The sequence below is a fragment of the Malus domestica genome, chromosome 03, assembly GCF_042453785.1.
Source record: "Malus domestica chromosome 03, GDT2T_hap1".
NCBI classification, from domain to species: Eukaryota; Viridiplantae; Streptophyta; class Magnoliopsida; order Rosales; family Rosaceae; genus Malus; species Malus domestica.
In genome coordinates, this window is record NC_091663.1 from 37,138,956 (window position 1) to 37,155,660 (window position 16,705).

General features: G+C 40.2%; 5 protein-coding genes across 5 annotated transcripts; all 5 read right to left on the reverse strand.

Annotated features, from left to right (window-relative positions):
- Positions 1–133: 133 nt before the first annotated feature.
- On the reverse strand, positions 134–969 carry LOC103432605 (uncharacterized protein At5g01610-like). Its single transcript, XM_008370802.4, has one exon. It carries the CDS (start codon positions 837–839, stop codon positions 330–332), a length of 510 nt encoding a protein of 169 aa, XP_008369024.2. The 5' UTR covers positions 840–969; the 3' UTR covers positions 134–329.
- Positions 970–2,562: 1,593 nt separating this feature from the next.
- LOC103432604 (uncharacterized protein At5g01610-like) lies at positions 2,563–3,439 on the reverse strand. The gene has a single exon (XM_008370801.4). It carries the CDS (start codon positions 3,261–3,263, stop codon positions 2,760–2,762), a length of 504 nt encoding a protein of 167 aa, XP_008369023.3. The 5' UTR covers positions 3,264–3,439; the 3' UTR covers positions 2,563–2,759.
- Positions 3,440–10,090: 6,651 nt separating this feature from the next.
- Positions 10,091–11,802, reverse strand: LOC103432671 (uncharacterized protein At5g01610-like). Its single transcript, XM_017331559.3, has one exon. It carries the CDS (start codon positions 11,773–11,775, stop codon positions 11,293–11,295), a length of 483 nt encoding a protein of 160 aa, XP_017187048.1. The 5' UTR covers positions 11,776–11,802; the 3' UTR covers positions 10,091–11,292.
- On the reverse strand, positions 10,251–10,763 carry LOC103419164 (uncharacterized protein At5g01610-like). The gene has a single exon (XM_070819791.1). It carries the CDS (start codon positions 10,761–10,763, stop codon positions 10,251–10,253), a length of 513 nt encoding a protein of 170 aa, XP_070675892.1.
- A 1,803-nt stretch (positions 11,803–13,605) lies between the features above and the next one.
- LOC103419144 (exocyst complex component SEC15B-like) lies at positions 13,606–16,705 on the reverse strand. Its single transcript, XM_008357269.4, has one exon. It carries the CDS (start codon positions 16,462–16,464, stop codon positions 14,062–14,064), a length of 2,403 nt encoding a protein of 800 aa, XP_008355491.3. The 5' UTR covers positions 16,465–16,705; the 3' UTR covers positions 13,606–14,061.

Below are 16,705 nucleotides of genomic sequence, written 5' to 3' on the forward strand. Positions count from 1 at the left end.
ATCAAACATAAGATCTAACAATCAAGATACAAGCTTTTAACTCTCTAAAATCCACCATAACCCCCATATGCGCAATCGATACAACGCTGTTACGCCCTAAATTAATCAAACATAACTGCATTTTTTCCTTCACTTGAGCCGATTGAACATACATTATCATTAAATCATTAATTGTCCACAACAAAACATGTCACAAACGCATAAACGAAAATTATTGAAAAGCATAAAATTCATAATCTTCAAGAAATCAAGGTGTGAACCAACACTGAACACTACCCGTAATTCCAAATCCCTAAAATCCTCCCTCCTCTACAGCCCCAATTCCCATTTCAAACCGAAGAAACAAGAGGCATTTTAATCTTCCTTACTTGTCCGCCATTGAAGCAATCCAACCCGCACCCGCACTGCGGGCACTCGTAAAAATTGTCGATTGGAAACGCCGCCGACGCTATCCCCACCGAGAACTCGAGGTTGTCACCTCTCCGGGTGACCTCGACGATGTCGAGCCACAGGAACAGGACCTTGACGCTGACCCCGGTCAGCGAGGAGAGCTTGTTCGGGGAGATTGTGCCGGTAATGGTGGACTTGTACTTGAGCTGGTACGAGCCTTCCAGCGAGAAGCTGCAGGAGCCGTTCAAATACGCGAGGAATCGGCCGTTGCCATTGTCGAGCTCGTATCCGGTGACGCCCTTCGGGAGCAGACCCATCGGAAAGTTGAATTCTTGGATTGCATCGTACACAGACAGCGAGCCGTCGCCATCGCCGTTGGCGGAGGCGGTTGATGACGTGGACAACGGTGATAGGAGGACGAGGACGGCGAGAGTTGTTGCGAGAGACATGATTTTTTTTTCTCTCTCTCCGAAATTTTGTTTTGTTGTTTTGTTGTTCTGTTTTTCCGGGAAAGTAGTTTTGTTTGGCACAGAAAGTCGGCTAGGTGTGAGTTGACTGACAGCGGTGGACAAGATCAATTTGGTTGGTAGAAAGGAATATGAAATTTGTTAGTGGGCACGTGGTGCTGCCTTGGCCAAGCACGTGGTGACCATTGCGGTGATAAGAAAGACGCGCTAAGGAACGATGATACTGTCCAAATTCTCTTTATCTATTTATAGTATATCGTTCAGTTAATTTTAGTTAAATACTGTTTATATTTAATTTTAAATAAAAATATTTAAAATAACTTTTAACACACGATATACAATAAATAGACATGATTTAAAAATCACTAGAACCCTCATAAAGAAATTCATTCTCTAACCTCGTTTTTTACCTCCCCACGTTTAATAATCAAGGAAAATAAACCGTGGACCAACCATCTGATTTTCAATTTTGGACACAAGATTTATAGATTCAAGAGAGAATTTTATGTTTTTTCGGATTTCATATGCGTGGTAAAAAATATTTTAAGTGAAATATAGTAATACTGGTATTTTAATAAACACATGAAACTTAAAAATCAAAATTATTTTCGATAGGTAATCTATTTTTCTTTCAAATATTACATAGTTCTTAATTTTTCTCTTCTTGATTATGTATGTTCTAAAAAACACGTAGGAATTAGGAATCCAAATAATTCAACATGAAGAATAATAAATACACATTCTTTTGTGCATCACGTACTTTCATGTCTAATTATCGTTATTTTCAATTGATTCAGAATGGTACTATTTACAGACTCTCATTTTTACTTTTCACAACTTATTAATTTTGGTTCTTTGATATTTTATTCTTCAATTCATTTGACCAGACGGTTGTAAATTAAAACGTATGTAAAAAGTAATAAAGAAAATGTAAATACCATTATTCTTGATTATTCAATACAATGACCATAAATAAAATAAAAATAGTGGAAGAAGCTAACATCCACTTTTTATGCATGTTGATAATTACGCTTTTTCTTCCTTTCTTTTTTTTCTTTTTCGTTCTTTCCCCACATTTTGGCCTCAATTGCTCAACCTATAGTCTGCAAGCCAAAATGTTTTGCAACAACCATTCAAACTGGTATACTCAAGTTCGTAACCTTGGCGGCCTCCAGATCGGAGTTTCATAAATCATACAGAGAAGCAAGTAAACATTCACTAACAACTGACATAGTCGTACATTTATTTATTCACAAATCGTATTTAATCTTAATTTTGATCCAACATCATTGCCCAAACCCACATTTTGGCACTAAAAAGCTAAAGACTGACCTAAAGGAGCAGACACCAAATTCTTAATCATTCTTTTCCCATTCACACAGTCGAAACCACAACCACAGGTCGGACTCTCATCGAAATTACTCACCGGAAAGTTTGCGGAGGCGATGCCGACCGAGAGTTCTAGCTCATCGTCGTCACGAGTCACTGAGACAAGGCTCAGCCACAGAAAGAGCACCCTAACTTCGATGCCACTCAAGCTAGAGATCTTGTCAGTGGTTACAACACCGGTTATGGTGGACTTGTACTTCAGCTTATACGAGTCGATGGTAAATCTACAAGTGCTGTTCAAGTAGACTGAGAGCTCACTACGTCTTTGGGGAGTACGCCCTAAATTAATAAAAAATAACTGCATTTTCTCCCTCACTTGAGCCAATTGAACATACATTATCATTAAATCATTAATTTTCCACAACAAAACATGTCACAGACGCATGAACGAAAGTTATTGAAAAGCATAAAATTCATAATCTTTAAGAAATCAAGGTGTGAAGTTGTGAACAGACACTACCCGTAATTCCAAACCCCTAAAACCCTCCCTCCTCTACGGCCCCAATTCCCAATTCAAATCGAAGAAACAAGAGGCATTTTAATCTTCCTTACTTGTCCGCCATTGACGCAATCCAACCCGCACCCGCACTGCGGGCACTCGTAAAAATTGTCGATCGGAAACGCCGCCGACGCGATCCCCACCGAGAACTCGAGGTTGTCGCCGCTCCGGGTCACCTCGACGATGTTGAGCCACAGGAACAGGACCTTGACGCTGACCCCGGTCAGCGAGGAGAGCTTGTTCGGGGAGATTGTGCCGGTAATGGTGGACTTGTACTTGAGCTGGTACGAGCCTTCCAGCGAGAAGCTGCAGGAGCCGTTCAAATACGCGCGGAATCGGCCGTTGCCATTGTCGAGCTCGTATCCGGTGACGCCCTTCGGGAGCAGACCCATCGGAAAGTTGAATTCTTGGATTGCATCGTACACAGACCGCGAGCCGTCGCCGTTGGCGGAGGCGGTTGATGACGTGTAGAACGGTGATAGGAGGACGAAGACGGCGAGAGTTGTTGCGAGAGACATGATTTTTTTTCTCTCTCTCTCTCTCCGAAATTTTGTTTTGTTGTTTTGTTTTTCCGGGAAAGTAGCTTTGTTTGGCACAGAAAGTCGGTTGGGTGTGAGTTGACTGATAGCGGTGGACAAGATAAATTTGGTTGGTAGAAACGACGACGTAGAAAGGAATTTGAAATTTGTTAGTGGGCACGTGGTGTGGTGACCATTGCGGTTATAAGAAAGACGCGCTAAGAGCAAGTCCATCCCTAAGGACTTTGTGCCAGCACCTAGCGCATTTATCCACTCAATTGAACAGTAATAGACTCCAGTGAACAATAATAGACCAAAGCATTTCCGCCCCTAAAAATACGCTGGCACCCAGTCTATCTAATATTATATTATTTTATTCATATCAATTAATATTTTATCATTTTTTTTATTTTTTATTTTTTCTTCTTTCTTCCTTTCCCTCTCCGATCCTTTCTTTCTCTCTCTCTCTCCCTCTCTCTCTCTTTTCCAACTCACTCTCATGAGCTCTCCTTCTCCTTCCTCTTCAAAACCTTCCATTTCTGCACGCCATCCACCCCTGCATCTCCGACGCCATCCACCCCTGCATCTCCGACGTCGTCGACGCCGTCCTCCTGCATCTCCACACCTCCGATGCCGTCGCTTCGTCCTCCCGTCGTTCTCCCTCCGTGGTTCCTTCCCTCTCGACATCTTTTCCCTCCTCGACCAGCTCCGCTCCTCAGCCTCCACAACAACTCCGTCTCTGACGTCATATGCCCTCCGACGCCACACTGACGTCAGATAGGCCGGTCCCAAGGTCTATCGATTTTAGGTCGGCCTGTGGACTGGCTTGGGCTGGGTGCCAGTCGATTTCACAGGCTGGAGTGAATTGACAGGGTGCTAGCCTGGTTTTTTGACTGGGTGTTGGGCTCTCTTCTTCCTGGTGGACTTGCTCTAAGGAACGAGCATCCTCACCGGATTCTCTTTATGATTATCTTGAAAGTCTTGAATTTGAATCTGTTTATCATACATTGTGAGGTTAATTTAGTCAAATACTATTTATATTTAATTTTAAATAAAAATATTTAAAATAATATCTGACACACGATATACAATAAATAAACACGATTTAAAAATCTCTAGAACCTTCGTAATGAAATTTATTCTCTGACCTTGTTTTTTCCCTCCCCCCTGTTTTATAATCAAGGAAAGTAAACCGTGGACCAACCATCCGATTTTCAATTTTGGACACAAGATTTACAGATTTAAGAGAAAAATTTAGGGCCTGTTTGGTATCCTATTTGAATTTTTTTATCATTTTTCAAAACATTTCTTGAAAACAATTTTCTTTAAGATTCAAAAACTTGATTGGTTTGCGATTTAAAATTTTTAAATCTTACGATTTAAAAGACAAAGAGATCTAAAAGAGGGGGTCGGAAGAGAGAGAGAAAGATGAGAGATGAAGAAATAAAGTAAGAGATGATTGAAGGAAAAAGAAAGATGAGGGAGGATCGGATGAGATACAGAGGAAGAGGAGTGAGAGAAATAACCGAGAGAATGAAGAGAGCGGATTTGAGGAGAGACGAAAAAGGTAAAAAAAAAAAGAGGAGAGAAAGAAGAAAAGAGAGAGATAGATTTGGAGTGAGAGGGAATGAGGGAAAGAAAAGAAAGCAGTGAGTTTAAGTTTAAAAACTCTAAAAACTCATTTTTTATGTTTTTAGAAAATAGACTATATTTTTGAGTTAGTCTTGAGTTCAATTTTTGAAAATAGTCATACCAAACAAGTTTTTAAGGCCTAAAACTTGAAAATTATTTTTGAGTTTAAAAAGTTGGATTCAAGTAGAGTACCAAACATGCCCTTATATTTTTTCAGTATTCATATGTGTGGTAAAAAATTTATTAAGTGAAATATAATAATATTGATATTTTAATAAACACATGAAACTTAAAAATCAAAATTATTTTCGATAGGTAATCTATTTTTCTTTCAAATATTACATATTTCTTAATTTTCCTCTTCTTGATTATGTATGTTGCAAACGTGGAAAAAAATGTATTTGGTAACAATACAGTTTGATGTAAGTTGCAAACGTGGAAAAAAAATGCTTCCTATTATTAAGGAAATATGGATATCAATTGTGGAGATAACTAACTGTTGACCCTAAAAACTACCAAGCCTACGTGGCGCGTAGGCTGAGTAATCTATGAGCTAACTACGTCATTTGGTTGTGTGCGGGGCGTGCCAACTCGTCGGCCGAGCTCGGTCGAGGAGTAAAATATGTTGATGTTGCGTTAGGTGCGCGGCTGACTTCTGCGTCTTACGATTGCAACCAATGAAGGAACACGTCTCGGCCTCTTGAGTTCTTGAACTTGAAGACAAGGCTACTATTCTTACGAAGTTCACAAATCGTCGTCGTCGGATTTGGTCACAGTGATGGTATTCATCAGAGTGAACTCACGCCGAATCGACACCAAAGTGTAAGGGCACAAATACTCAAAGCAGATATAAGTCTTAACAATAAATGTGGTTCAGCCGTCGGAATGCCGAACTCTAAATCCCACTTGAGAGTATCCAATCATAAAATAACTCGGCGTGCAATGTGCCGAGCCCAATAAACTGTAGCACCTCACTTTACCGAAAAGGCTAATGAGATGACTTCGACCAATAAGGATTCAGAAATTCTTCTCGACCGAGACTTGAATAGATAATCAGTCGCCTTCGACGCAATGCTGTTTATGCCAACTGAAGATGCGGCGAGCTCGGCTAGTTCTACGGCGACAATGCTATTTATGCCAACTGAAGATATCACCAGTTGCCTTCACAGTGCTGTTCATTCAAACTGAAGGTGTGGCGGCGAAAAGAGAAAAGAAAAAATCTCAAGGTTGTTGAGAGAATTTGTGCAGGGCAGTTGTGTGTTGAATTGGAGGGGGGTTGTTTCGATGTCTTCTCTTCCTATTTATAGCAGCCAACCTGTATTGAATCCCATTCATTCCTGGATTAGAACTCCTTCTCATAATCCATCTTTATCTCGACCAATCATATTCCTACTAGGACTTTGAACACAACTCATTATCAAACCGTGTTCAATCTCAACATCCTGATCCCGTCGAGACTCCATCTCATAACAGGATTCATCCACATTCCTCTTTCCGATAGGATATGGCCTACTTCAACCGCTCGGCCCATGGGCTGAATATCTTCTAATGACACCTGTTTATAACTTCTGGGCCGAGGATGAATCTAACCTCGGCCTATCCCACACTGGGCCCAAAAAGATCTAACTCAGCCCAAAACAATATTTTTGGGCCCAAACACTAACATCTCACTTATTTGATGAAACTACTATTACTGACAAAAACCAACTCTCCATGATAGAGGGAAATTGGTGAATGTTAATCTATATAAGGACTCTCTGCTCGTAAAGAAAAGTTTTGCGTTATTGGGTTCTATCACCTTAAGAACATTAAGTCTTTCAACGAGTAGAATATATCATTTTCCTGTTCTGCAATGGCTACCTCAGGTATCATGTTGACATATGTTAGTAATCTAGAAAACCTGTTAATATTATGTACTCCTTGTTTTCCAACATTTGGTATTAGAGCCAAATTAACAAATCCTAGATTCAAATGTATGTGTCGAACTGCATATGTTTTCAGCATGTGAATTTTTTTATGAAATGTGTTGAACCAAAGCACATGACAGCATCGGCGGCAGCACTTATGCTTTCCATTATTCCATCCGACAACACATGACAGCACCAATACTTCCAATAAAATGCCTGAGGTAGTCTTGCCTCATAAGTTTTTTAATATCATGCAACACTTACGATAATATTTTGAATTCACCAAAGTGAATGATTTGGATGTATATTCTGGCAAAGAAGGGTTTAAAGATTCATTGCATATTCATACTATTTTCCAAATGAAAGAATATATAAAATGCGTAAGGTTTCAATGAATCATTCCTTGTATAATCTTGTAATTATCTTGTCCAAAGACTTGATATATCTGTGCTAAAAGATGATTGAAGTGGTCAGAATGTACATGATGACTTTGAAGGGGTGTTTATATTTTTAACCTAAGAGGGATATATAAACACATGCAAGTGATGCATGAAATTAAAATTGTATTTAATGTTTTATTTGGCTGCCTCAGCAACATCATCTGCACTTAGCCTTTCATCGATCGAGCCTCTTAATGGGGGAAACTTTAAATTGGTGGTAGTTTTAATCAATGTATGGTATCATGTAGATCAGGTAATATTCTTGTCCAAAGACTTGTAATAAATGCATGATAAGATTCTTGAATGATGGCTATACAATGAAGGTCAATGGCAGCTTATATCTCTTGCCCAAAGGTGTGATATAAACATGCATTTAACAATCACTAATGGTTGTTTCAAGTTTTTCATGTCTTCAACAGCCAAATTTTTATTCACTGCAAGAAAAGGAAAGTCAAAGGCTCTTCTTGATGGGTGTAGAGGTTGCGTACACCCAAGCGCACCAGATTGTAAGTATCACTAAATTTTGATGTATTTATGAGTGATTTAATCTAATTGGCATCTGAATTTTGATGGAATCAACCTATCACTATTTTGGTTTAATCTGATCCAAAACCCCTTAGTTTTCTTGTTATCAAGTTATCAATTGCTCAAAAATTGTATGTGTGTGAGTAACTGAAGGGAAAAATAGAAATACTTGATATCGTTTTGTAGTGCATGTAATTGATTCATCTATGGGAGTAAGAATCATACATGTTATTTCTATATGTGATTGATGCCTGACATAACCCTTACATGGGTAAGTCTGTTGCCTTTGATTTCCATTTGAATGGGTAAAGTAAATTCATGTAAATCAAGTTCTTAGCCTGCTGTGCTCTATGATAATGTATAGTTAATATATATTAACTGAATTGAATAGCCATATTATTGGTTGCTGTGGGAAATAATCAATATGGATTAAAAATCTCGAGTTCTGCAAACATGAAGCAAAATTGACATATTGTGTGTTTAAATAAGGAATGAGTTGTCCTACATTTCTTAAGCTTGAGATGAACCAATGCAAAGGCACAAATATATGTATAAAGTATAACCTTGTAGTATCAACTTGTGTACAAATGTTTTTCACCAAAGTGAAGAGACTTCAGGAAATGGATTGTGTAAATTATGAATTTAAAACTCAACACATGTCAATATTCTTTTCCAAAGAGAGGAATGTGTGAATGGTTTGTGATCTTTTAGGGTATAACATTTTTACGGCTATTGAAATGTGGGAGTGCATGATAAGGATGCCCACGTAGCAAACATGGGTGTGCATGATGGTTTTGAATCAACTGAAATGTGGGAGTAAAGAAAGCGCTGCTGCGTAATTTTGATAGTATCTGGACCTGATGCTTGGCTTATCTTATTTTCCCTATGGTGATCCTTGGCTTATCTTATTTTCCCTGTGGTTATTGTAAATAATGCCATGTTGATTCAATTTATAATATATATTAGTACAACTAACTTATGTTCCAAAGAGCATGTTGGTTTTGTATGAGTATGCAGGAAGCTTGAAAAGCTAGTATCCAGTGATTAAGGTTGAAGGCAACATAAAGTTAGCTTTATAAAGGTACACTGGGTAATTGCATGTATGAATGTGTAGTATTTGCATGATTGTCAGTATGCCATTACAATTATGAAGTGATGGTTGAAGACTGAGTTGCAATAATAAATATGCATGTGCTGAATCTTTATGATTATTCCGAGTTATATAGCTTATATAACACAAAGTGGTATATGATTTTCAATTCAGTAAAGGAACTGTGATTATCCAAAGATGATCCATAAAGTTGATTGAATTGATTCATAGAAAAATGAATGTTAAGTTCATTGAAAGTTTGACATCATACATATTAGATTCAAATGACAGTGATTTTAGAGTGCATGTGCCAATGAGCTGCACATGGTTTTTTAGAGTTCGACATTTGAACTAATACTAGTAGATGTGGGGAAGCAAGTTACGTGTAACTGGATGTGATCACTAAGGAGTCAATATTGTAATTGTGATAACATTTCGATGAAATGATTAGTTTACGTCCAAGTGGGAGAATGTTAGAGACTTAATTGGACTAAACTATCATTTAGTGAAGGACAACATTTATTTGGTAACAATATAGTTTGACGTAAGCTGCAAACATGGAAAAAACTGCTTCCTATTATTAAGGAAATATGGATATCAATTGTGGAGATAACTAACATCCCAATTATTTGATAAAACTGCTGTTACTGACAAAAACCAACTCTCCATGATAGAGGGAAGTTGGTGAATGCTAACCTATATAAGGACTCCCTGCTTGTAAAGAAAAGTTCTGCGTTATTGGGTTCTATCACCTTAAGAACATTAAGTCTTTCAACGAGTAGAAGATATCATTTTCTTGTTCTGCAATGGCTGCCTCAGGTATCATGTTGACGTATGTTAGTAATCTAGGAAACTTGTTAATATTATGTACTCCTAGTTTTCCAACAGGTACTATCTACACACTCTCATTTTTACTTTTCACACCTTATTAATTTTGGTTCTTTGATATTTTATTCTTCAATTCATTTGACCAGACTGTTGTAAATTAAAAGGTATGTAAAAGGTAATAAAGAAAATGTAAATACCATTATTCTTGATTATTCAATACAATGATCATAAATAAAATGTTGTAAGAAGCTAACATCCACTTTTTATGCATGTTGATAATTACCCTTTTTCTTCCTTTCTTTTTTTTCTTTTTCGTTCTTTCCCCACATTTTGGCCTCTATTGCTCAACCTATAGTCTGCAAGCCAAAATGTTTTGCAACAACCATTCAAACTGGTATACTCAAGTTCATAACCTTGGCGGCCTCCAGATCGGAGTTTCATAAATCATACAGAGAAGCAAGTAAACATTCACTAACAAATGACATAGTCGTACATTTATTTATTCACAAATCGTATTTAATCTTAATTTTGATCCAACATCATTGCCCAAACCCACATTTTGGCACTAAAAAGCTAAAGACTGACCTAAAAGAGCAGACACCAAATTCTTAATCATTCTTTTCCCATTCACACAGTCGAAACCACAACCACAGGTCGGACTTTCATCGAAATTACTCACCGGAAAGTTTGCGGAGGCGATGCCGACCGATAATTCTAGCTCATCGTCGTCACGAGTCACTGAGACAATGCTCAGCCACAGAAAGAGCACCCTAACTTCGATGCCACTCAAGCTAGAGATCTTGCCAGTGGTTACAATACCCGTTATGGTGGACTTGTACTTCAGCTTATACGAGTCGATGGTAAATCTACAAGTGCTGTTCAAGTAGACTGAGAACTTACCTGTGGAGGTGTCCAGCTCGTAGCTCACTACGTCTTTGGGGAGTATGCCCACCGGGAAGTCGTACTCCTCGAGGGCTTCATAAACCGTCAGCTCGTCGGCAGCGAAGGACGAGGGGATCAAGAAAGAGAGCAGAAAGAAGAGAATTAGGCTTGGTAGCAGTGTTGCCTTTGGAGACATGGTTTCGATCAAGTGCTTGACTGTTTGGTTATGCAGTCTCTAATGGTAGTTGGAATATATAGAGAAAATTTGAAAGGCAAAACCATGACTATTCCATCTAATTCGTTTCAACATTCTTTGCATACAAGAAAACGCCACTCTCTCATAGGCTAAATTTTTATTTTGATAAGCGATATTTGGAGACGAGATTCGAACATAAGATCTCAGATGCAAGAGAAAACACTATTAACTATTTGAGCTACCGTTCTCTTATTCTTGTAGACTAATTGGTTATTACGTATACAAGAATTAAAGCTCTAAAGCTGAATATGAACATCCTTTGAAGTATGCTAAACATTTTACCGCTAATTAACGATATATATACATAGAGGTAGCCCTACTCTTACGCGGAGAATGTATGGATCGAGACACGCAGCTTCGACAAGTCTTTCTACCAGATACTACTGGGAGATGTCCAGCTTGCTAGTTTGCCACAAATATAATTCCTGCTTTGTTGACTCTTTTTTTTTTTTTTAATGCTAGGTTGGATCTAGGTCAGTGCAGTTCTACTTGTTGAGCTAGCTCTACTCTTACAAGCAAATCCACACCCACACTGCGGACTCTCCTCAAAGTTGTCGATGGAAAAGTCTGCCGAAGCAATCCCCACAGAGAATTGTAGCTCGTCGCCATCGCGAATAACTTCGACAATGTTGAACCAAAATAATAGTATCTTAACACTGACGCCATTCAAATTTTTGAGCCTGCCCTTGGACAAAACACCAGTTATGGTGGATTTGTACCTGAGGTTGTATGAATTTTCAATGGAGAAGCGGCAAGTTCCGTCAAAATAAACCTTGAAATTTCCAGATTCTTTGTCTAATTCGTACCCTGTTACTCCTTTGGGAAGAAGGCCGATCGGGAAGTCGTATTCTTGAAGCACCACGTATGCCGATGGGTTGTTGTCGCCATAGGCGAACGAGGATGAGAGAATGGCCACCAGAACGGCAACGAGAAACACCATTGACGGAGCCATGAGTTCCAACTTGAAGCTTTCTTGCAGCTATTTGGTTTAGTAGAAGAAGTGAGCTATGGGAACAGAAGGGACTTGTATATATCGATGTTGAGTGGGAGAATGCTTTTCATATGTGCTATTTGTCACCCTTCTCATCAATGGTTTGGGTCTATTCTGTCGAACCACATCATCTGTACGACCAACACACTAACCATCTCACCAAAAGCTCACCTCCTGTATCCCTGTATTCTGGCCCCACCCACCGTGTCTTTAGTCACCATGTGGCGTTTAAACCAAAGACTTTCTCGTTGGTCGGAGGTATCTTGATCAGATACATCCTGAATAATATTGGAAGTTACTAGTGTAACATCCATGCAGACGCATGCATGGTTGTCAGCAGATGGTGATTGGCGAAACCTCACACATAATGCTTGCTTATCAGTCAATTCATCAATGAAGGGAGAGAGAATGACGACGTTGGAGATAAAAATTACCTTCGAAGTTGTATATTAAACTCAATTTAGCATCGGTGTATCTTATACGTACTCTGGTTTATTCGAAGTATCTCATTGGTAACGCCGTTGACGTGTCAGACGATCAAAAGATCAACTAGAATGGCACTGACGATGACCGTTGAGGCCCCTTTTGTTAGTCCTCGTTAGGGGGGACTGGCTTGGCTGGGATATGAATCCAATGTTTGGCGCTGGGAAGAGTAGAAAAAATGATGCTAAGTCGGACTCGTGTCAACTAAACGCCGCGCTAAGTTGCATTATCTAATCCTGAGTGAACGTTGTGGTACTACCGTACTAGCTATCCACGCTTACACTTCATGCTCTCGCTCTCGCAGAGAGCAGCGTTCTTCGTAAGCCCCCTGCAAGCTGCCGCCGACTCCTACATTGCCGTTTCGTCGATCTCCTGAAGAATCAGGTCAGACTGTGGGCCGCCGACACCCCAAATTTGAAACTCTTCATACATGCTGTTCAGTTCAGACTTTGGGTTAGATTAATTTGTTAGGTTCGCTCCCATTTGTTCCACTGTAATTTCTTATTTCCTCGGGTTTTGCTTCGCGAAGAAGAATGGCTTTGAGAAAGAACCAATCCATCCGACAATCAAAAAATAAAAGGGGTATGTAAAAATAAGTATGTGAATAGCACAACCCCTTTGATAATTAACTTGGTTTTTAGAAATTCAAATAAGTACAAAATAACAATTTAATAATAAAACAAAATAAATGTTTTTATTGTCCATCTTCTTACTCATGCGCCGCAACAATTTTTCACAATTCTTGTACATGCCAATTCAATTCAGCTTAGTTCCTGAAGTTAGTTCAATACGAGATTGTCTGGTGTAACAAATTCAATTTAGTCCCTGAAGTTAGTTCAGTCTGAGATAATCTGGTGCAACAAACACACCCTCAACACGTATGCTTCGAAAATCTAGTTAGATGGGCCAAAAAATGGTTATTTACGAATAGATGGACTCACTTCTGATTCTCTGAACAATCCCCATCGAAACCAGAAGCAAGCCCACTTAAAATTCTTACCGTGACAAAAGTTATCACTATTGCTGGTCTTCCAACACCTCAAAACACTCATCCTTTGAGAAATTATGCCATCTGCATATAATATATGCAGGAAGAAAATCTTGATGTAAGACAGATTCAATAACATTACCAACCAATTCTCACTCCAACAAAAAAATCATCTCAAATGTAAGCACTGAAACAGAACCGTATCAGTTTAAAAGTTAAACGAGACTGGTTTGGATGATAAGTAGGACAGTTACTCGAAGGTATTGCTTGTTGTCCACCCCGATTGATTTCAATTTTCAGAGATATAAATCTTAAACCACTTCAAGAAAAATAAATCATCAATACAATAACCAATTAGTAACTATGAACCTGATACATACAGAAGAATCTCTTTGCATGTCCCGTGATACATTCCGAAGACAACAATTGGCACCCACAAATAATTTGGATGTGCTTTTAAAATAACTGAAAGTGCTTTTAGTGAAAATGTTTTTAGAACCAAACTTTAGTAAAGATGTAAGTAAATCCTGAACAAGCACTTAAAAGTGCTTCCTGGAAGAAGCACATTACTGGTGCTTCTTGCAAAAAGCACTTTAAGTGCTTTTGGAACCCAAAAACATTTTCTCTAAAAGCGCTTTCAGTCATTTTAAAAGCACATCCAAACGAGCCCAAAGTTAGGAACAAAAACGCTATGAAATAATTCCAATCACAATGAATAAGGGAACTTGTAGGGGAGGGGGAAGGACAAGGATCATACGTACAACTATATAAAAAATTCAACTCACATCCTTGAGTCTTTTAATCAATGTATCTAGAGATTTCTTCTTCGGGTTCTGCCTGCCTCCCCGGCTACCAAAGGTTCCAAATAGCCGCTCTGAAGGATCCCTCAACTTTTCTGAAATAAGCACTACTTTTCTGTGGTCCAAGGTATTGTAACTCCTCTCCCGGATTACCGGATTAAGAAAATTCTCTGGATGATTGCTCAAGAGTAAATTAACTAATTGCCTCGACTCAGCAACTGCCGTTTTCAACTGATTTGCTTCCTCATCTGAGAGTAGAGGAGCTTGATTATCTGCAAAAGATTCCAACAATCGAACATCTACATCAATGCTCATAATTGCTTGTACGGTAAACCTCTTAACTGTGTCCCCAAGTAAAGCCCCGACTATCTTCTCCGATATGTGAGAAAGGACATCCTGCAAAACTCGTTTGAGAACCTGAGGAGGCAATATTTGCTGAGCAGTGGAAACCAAAGTTTCCAAATATATGATCACCTCGTTCACATATTCATTCCCATTCGGTAAAGGCTCATCGGCCACCCAGTTCACATTCTCAATCAACATCATGAAGCCATCCACTTTTTGTTTAAGCAACCCAGAGAGTGTGTCTTCTGCTGCATCACGGGCTTTGCATAGAGGAAACTGCCTCCTCCCTCTCTCCACCATTCTCAAGGGAACACCAGAAAGCTGAGCAGCATGTCGGAAGAAGAAATCGCAAGCTCGCTCCATGACAGCCATATTAGCCGCCACCTGCATTGCCTGGGAGACCCCATGGATAGACGTACTGATAAGCTTCAAAAGAGCCCCATCCAAATCCTCACTCAACAACCTATCCAAATACTTCTTCACAACATCAAAGAAATCAAGCTGCCCGCCATACGACATGAAACTCACAGAATCCTCAATAAAAGACCTTACAATGCGGCAACAATCAGGCACTGTCGAACTAAATGGTGCAACGTAAGGAAAAGCCGGTATGATATCAGACGTCTGTATCTGAAACGAAAGCACATTCATGGAATACTCATACTCTTTCTTCATCAACATCTGATCGAATTTATCAGCGGAAAGCGCTTCAGCAATCTGTTTACGACAATCTGACAACAAGAGCTCATGATACTTATCCCTATGTTTGCTCAGGACATCAAGCAAAGGATCAACCAAATATCCATACCGACGCAATGTTACACCTAACAAGCTCACATAGTCCTTAATCAACAACAAATGGTTGGCAGTTTGCATCCTAGAAAACTGATCCTCTAAAACAGAACACATTTTACTCACAGCAGTTTCCCACAAATTCTCAACCTCCAATTTCGATACCAAACTACCACCGGTCCTCACAATTCGATCCTCAACGATGAAAAATCCGGCGATTTGGGCAAAGAAAGTTTGATGCGATTCAAGAAACGGAGTCATGGAAGATACCTGAAAGTCGGAAGTGAGCTGAAGCTTTCGATTCTCGAAGTAATACTGCTTGAATCGGTCTTCAAGCCCTAGAGTCTGGTGTATATGATAAGCTCTGTACAAGGGAGTCAAATCGAATCCACCTCCGCCATTAAAACTGTCATCTCCAACCCCACCGCCGCCGAGTCCGTCGTCGTCCTCTTCCTCCAAAGCGTACACACAGTCTCTGAGGCTGAGGCGGCTCTGCTCCTCCGCTTGCCGCTGCTTGATTCTCAGATCCTCTTCCCGTTGCCTCGCCGACGAAGCTTGACCGATCGCCAATTGACCGAGGTTCCGACTCACCACGCGGATCTCCACCAGCCAATCGCCGAACTCCTTGCTGACTTTCCGTTCGATGTGCAACCGAATATCTGGAATCTTCTTCTCCAGCATCCGCTTCAGCGTAGACGACGGCGTTTTGACCAGGAACTCGGACTCGATTGTGTCGACGCACTTGAGCGCCATGTAAAAGTTGCTGTTGGAAAGATGGCGATTGGATCGGGAGCAGAGCTCCAACAAACGACTACAGTTTCGGACCGATTCAAGCGCGAGGTTGACGTTTCGGGAAACGTTTCGGGCTTCAACGAAGGCGTCGAGGGAGGAAAGAAGAGGAAGGCCGACGGACTGGAGCTTGGCGTTGGAATCGGAGAGGGAAGACTTGAGGGAATCGACGTCGGAGAGGAGAGATCGGAGGTCGTCCACGGCGAGGATGAAGTCTTGGTAGTGGGCCTTGCAGACCTCCTCGATTTCAGACTCCTTGGAGCGGGAGAAGTGGCGGAGGTGCTGGAGCAGCGTCTCGGGCTTCCCGGAAGTAAAGGCCTTCCGGACGAATGGGCCCACATCCTCGCCGTTGCAGATGGCGGAGGAGAGGAGCAGCTGGTCGAGTTTTTCAGCAGAGTCGCCGTTTTCCGCAGCGGACGGAGCCACTTTCCGCCGAGATTTCGTGTGCTGCATCGTGGCGATGTGAGAGAATAGGGCGCGGAGAGGATTTAGGAAAAATGGAAGAGAGAGCGAGTGGGGTAGTTATTTGGACATTCGGGGATTTTTTGTTGTTTGACGGAAATGCCACCGATAACCAGGGAAATATTATGCGGAGATTGTAAGGTGGTAGGTGCTGGTGGTTGATAAATTGTTGTGGGTGGTTTGGTAATTAGGAAGATAGTAACATTCAACGGCGGTTCTGACAGAGCAGTGT

Bases quoted from the DNA above. Each gene is read 5' to 3' on its own strand.
- LOC103419164 (XM_070819791.1), bottom strand. From the start codon at position 10,763: ATGTCTCCAAAGGCAACACTGCTACCAAGCCTAATTCTCTTCTTTCTG.
- LOC103432605 (XM_008370802.4), bottom strand. From the start codon at position 839: ATGTCTCTCGCAACAACTCTCGCCGTCCTCGTCCTCCTATCACCGTTG.
- LOC103419144 (XM_008357269.4), bottom strand. From the start codon at position 16,464: ATGCAGCACACGAAATCTCGGCGGAAAGTGGCTCCGTCCGCTGCGGAA.
- LOC103432604 (XM_008370801.4), bottom strand. From the start codon at position 3,263: ATGTCTCTCGCAACAACTCTCGCCGTCTTCGTCCTCCTATCACCGTTC.
- LOC103432671 (XM_017331559.3), bottom strand. From the start codon at position 11,775: ATGGCTCCGTCAATGGTGTTTCTCGTTGCCGTTCTGGTGGCCATTCTC.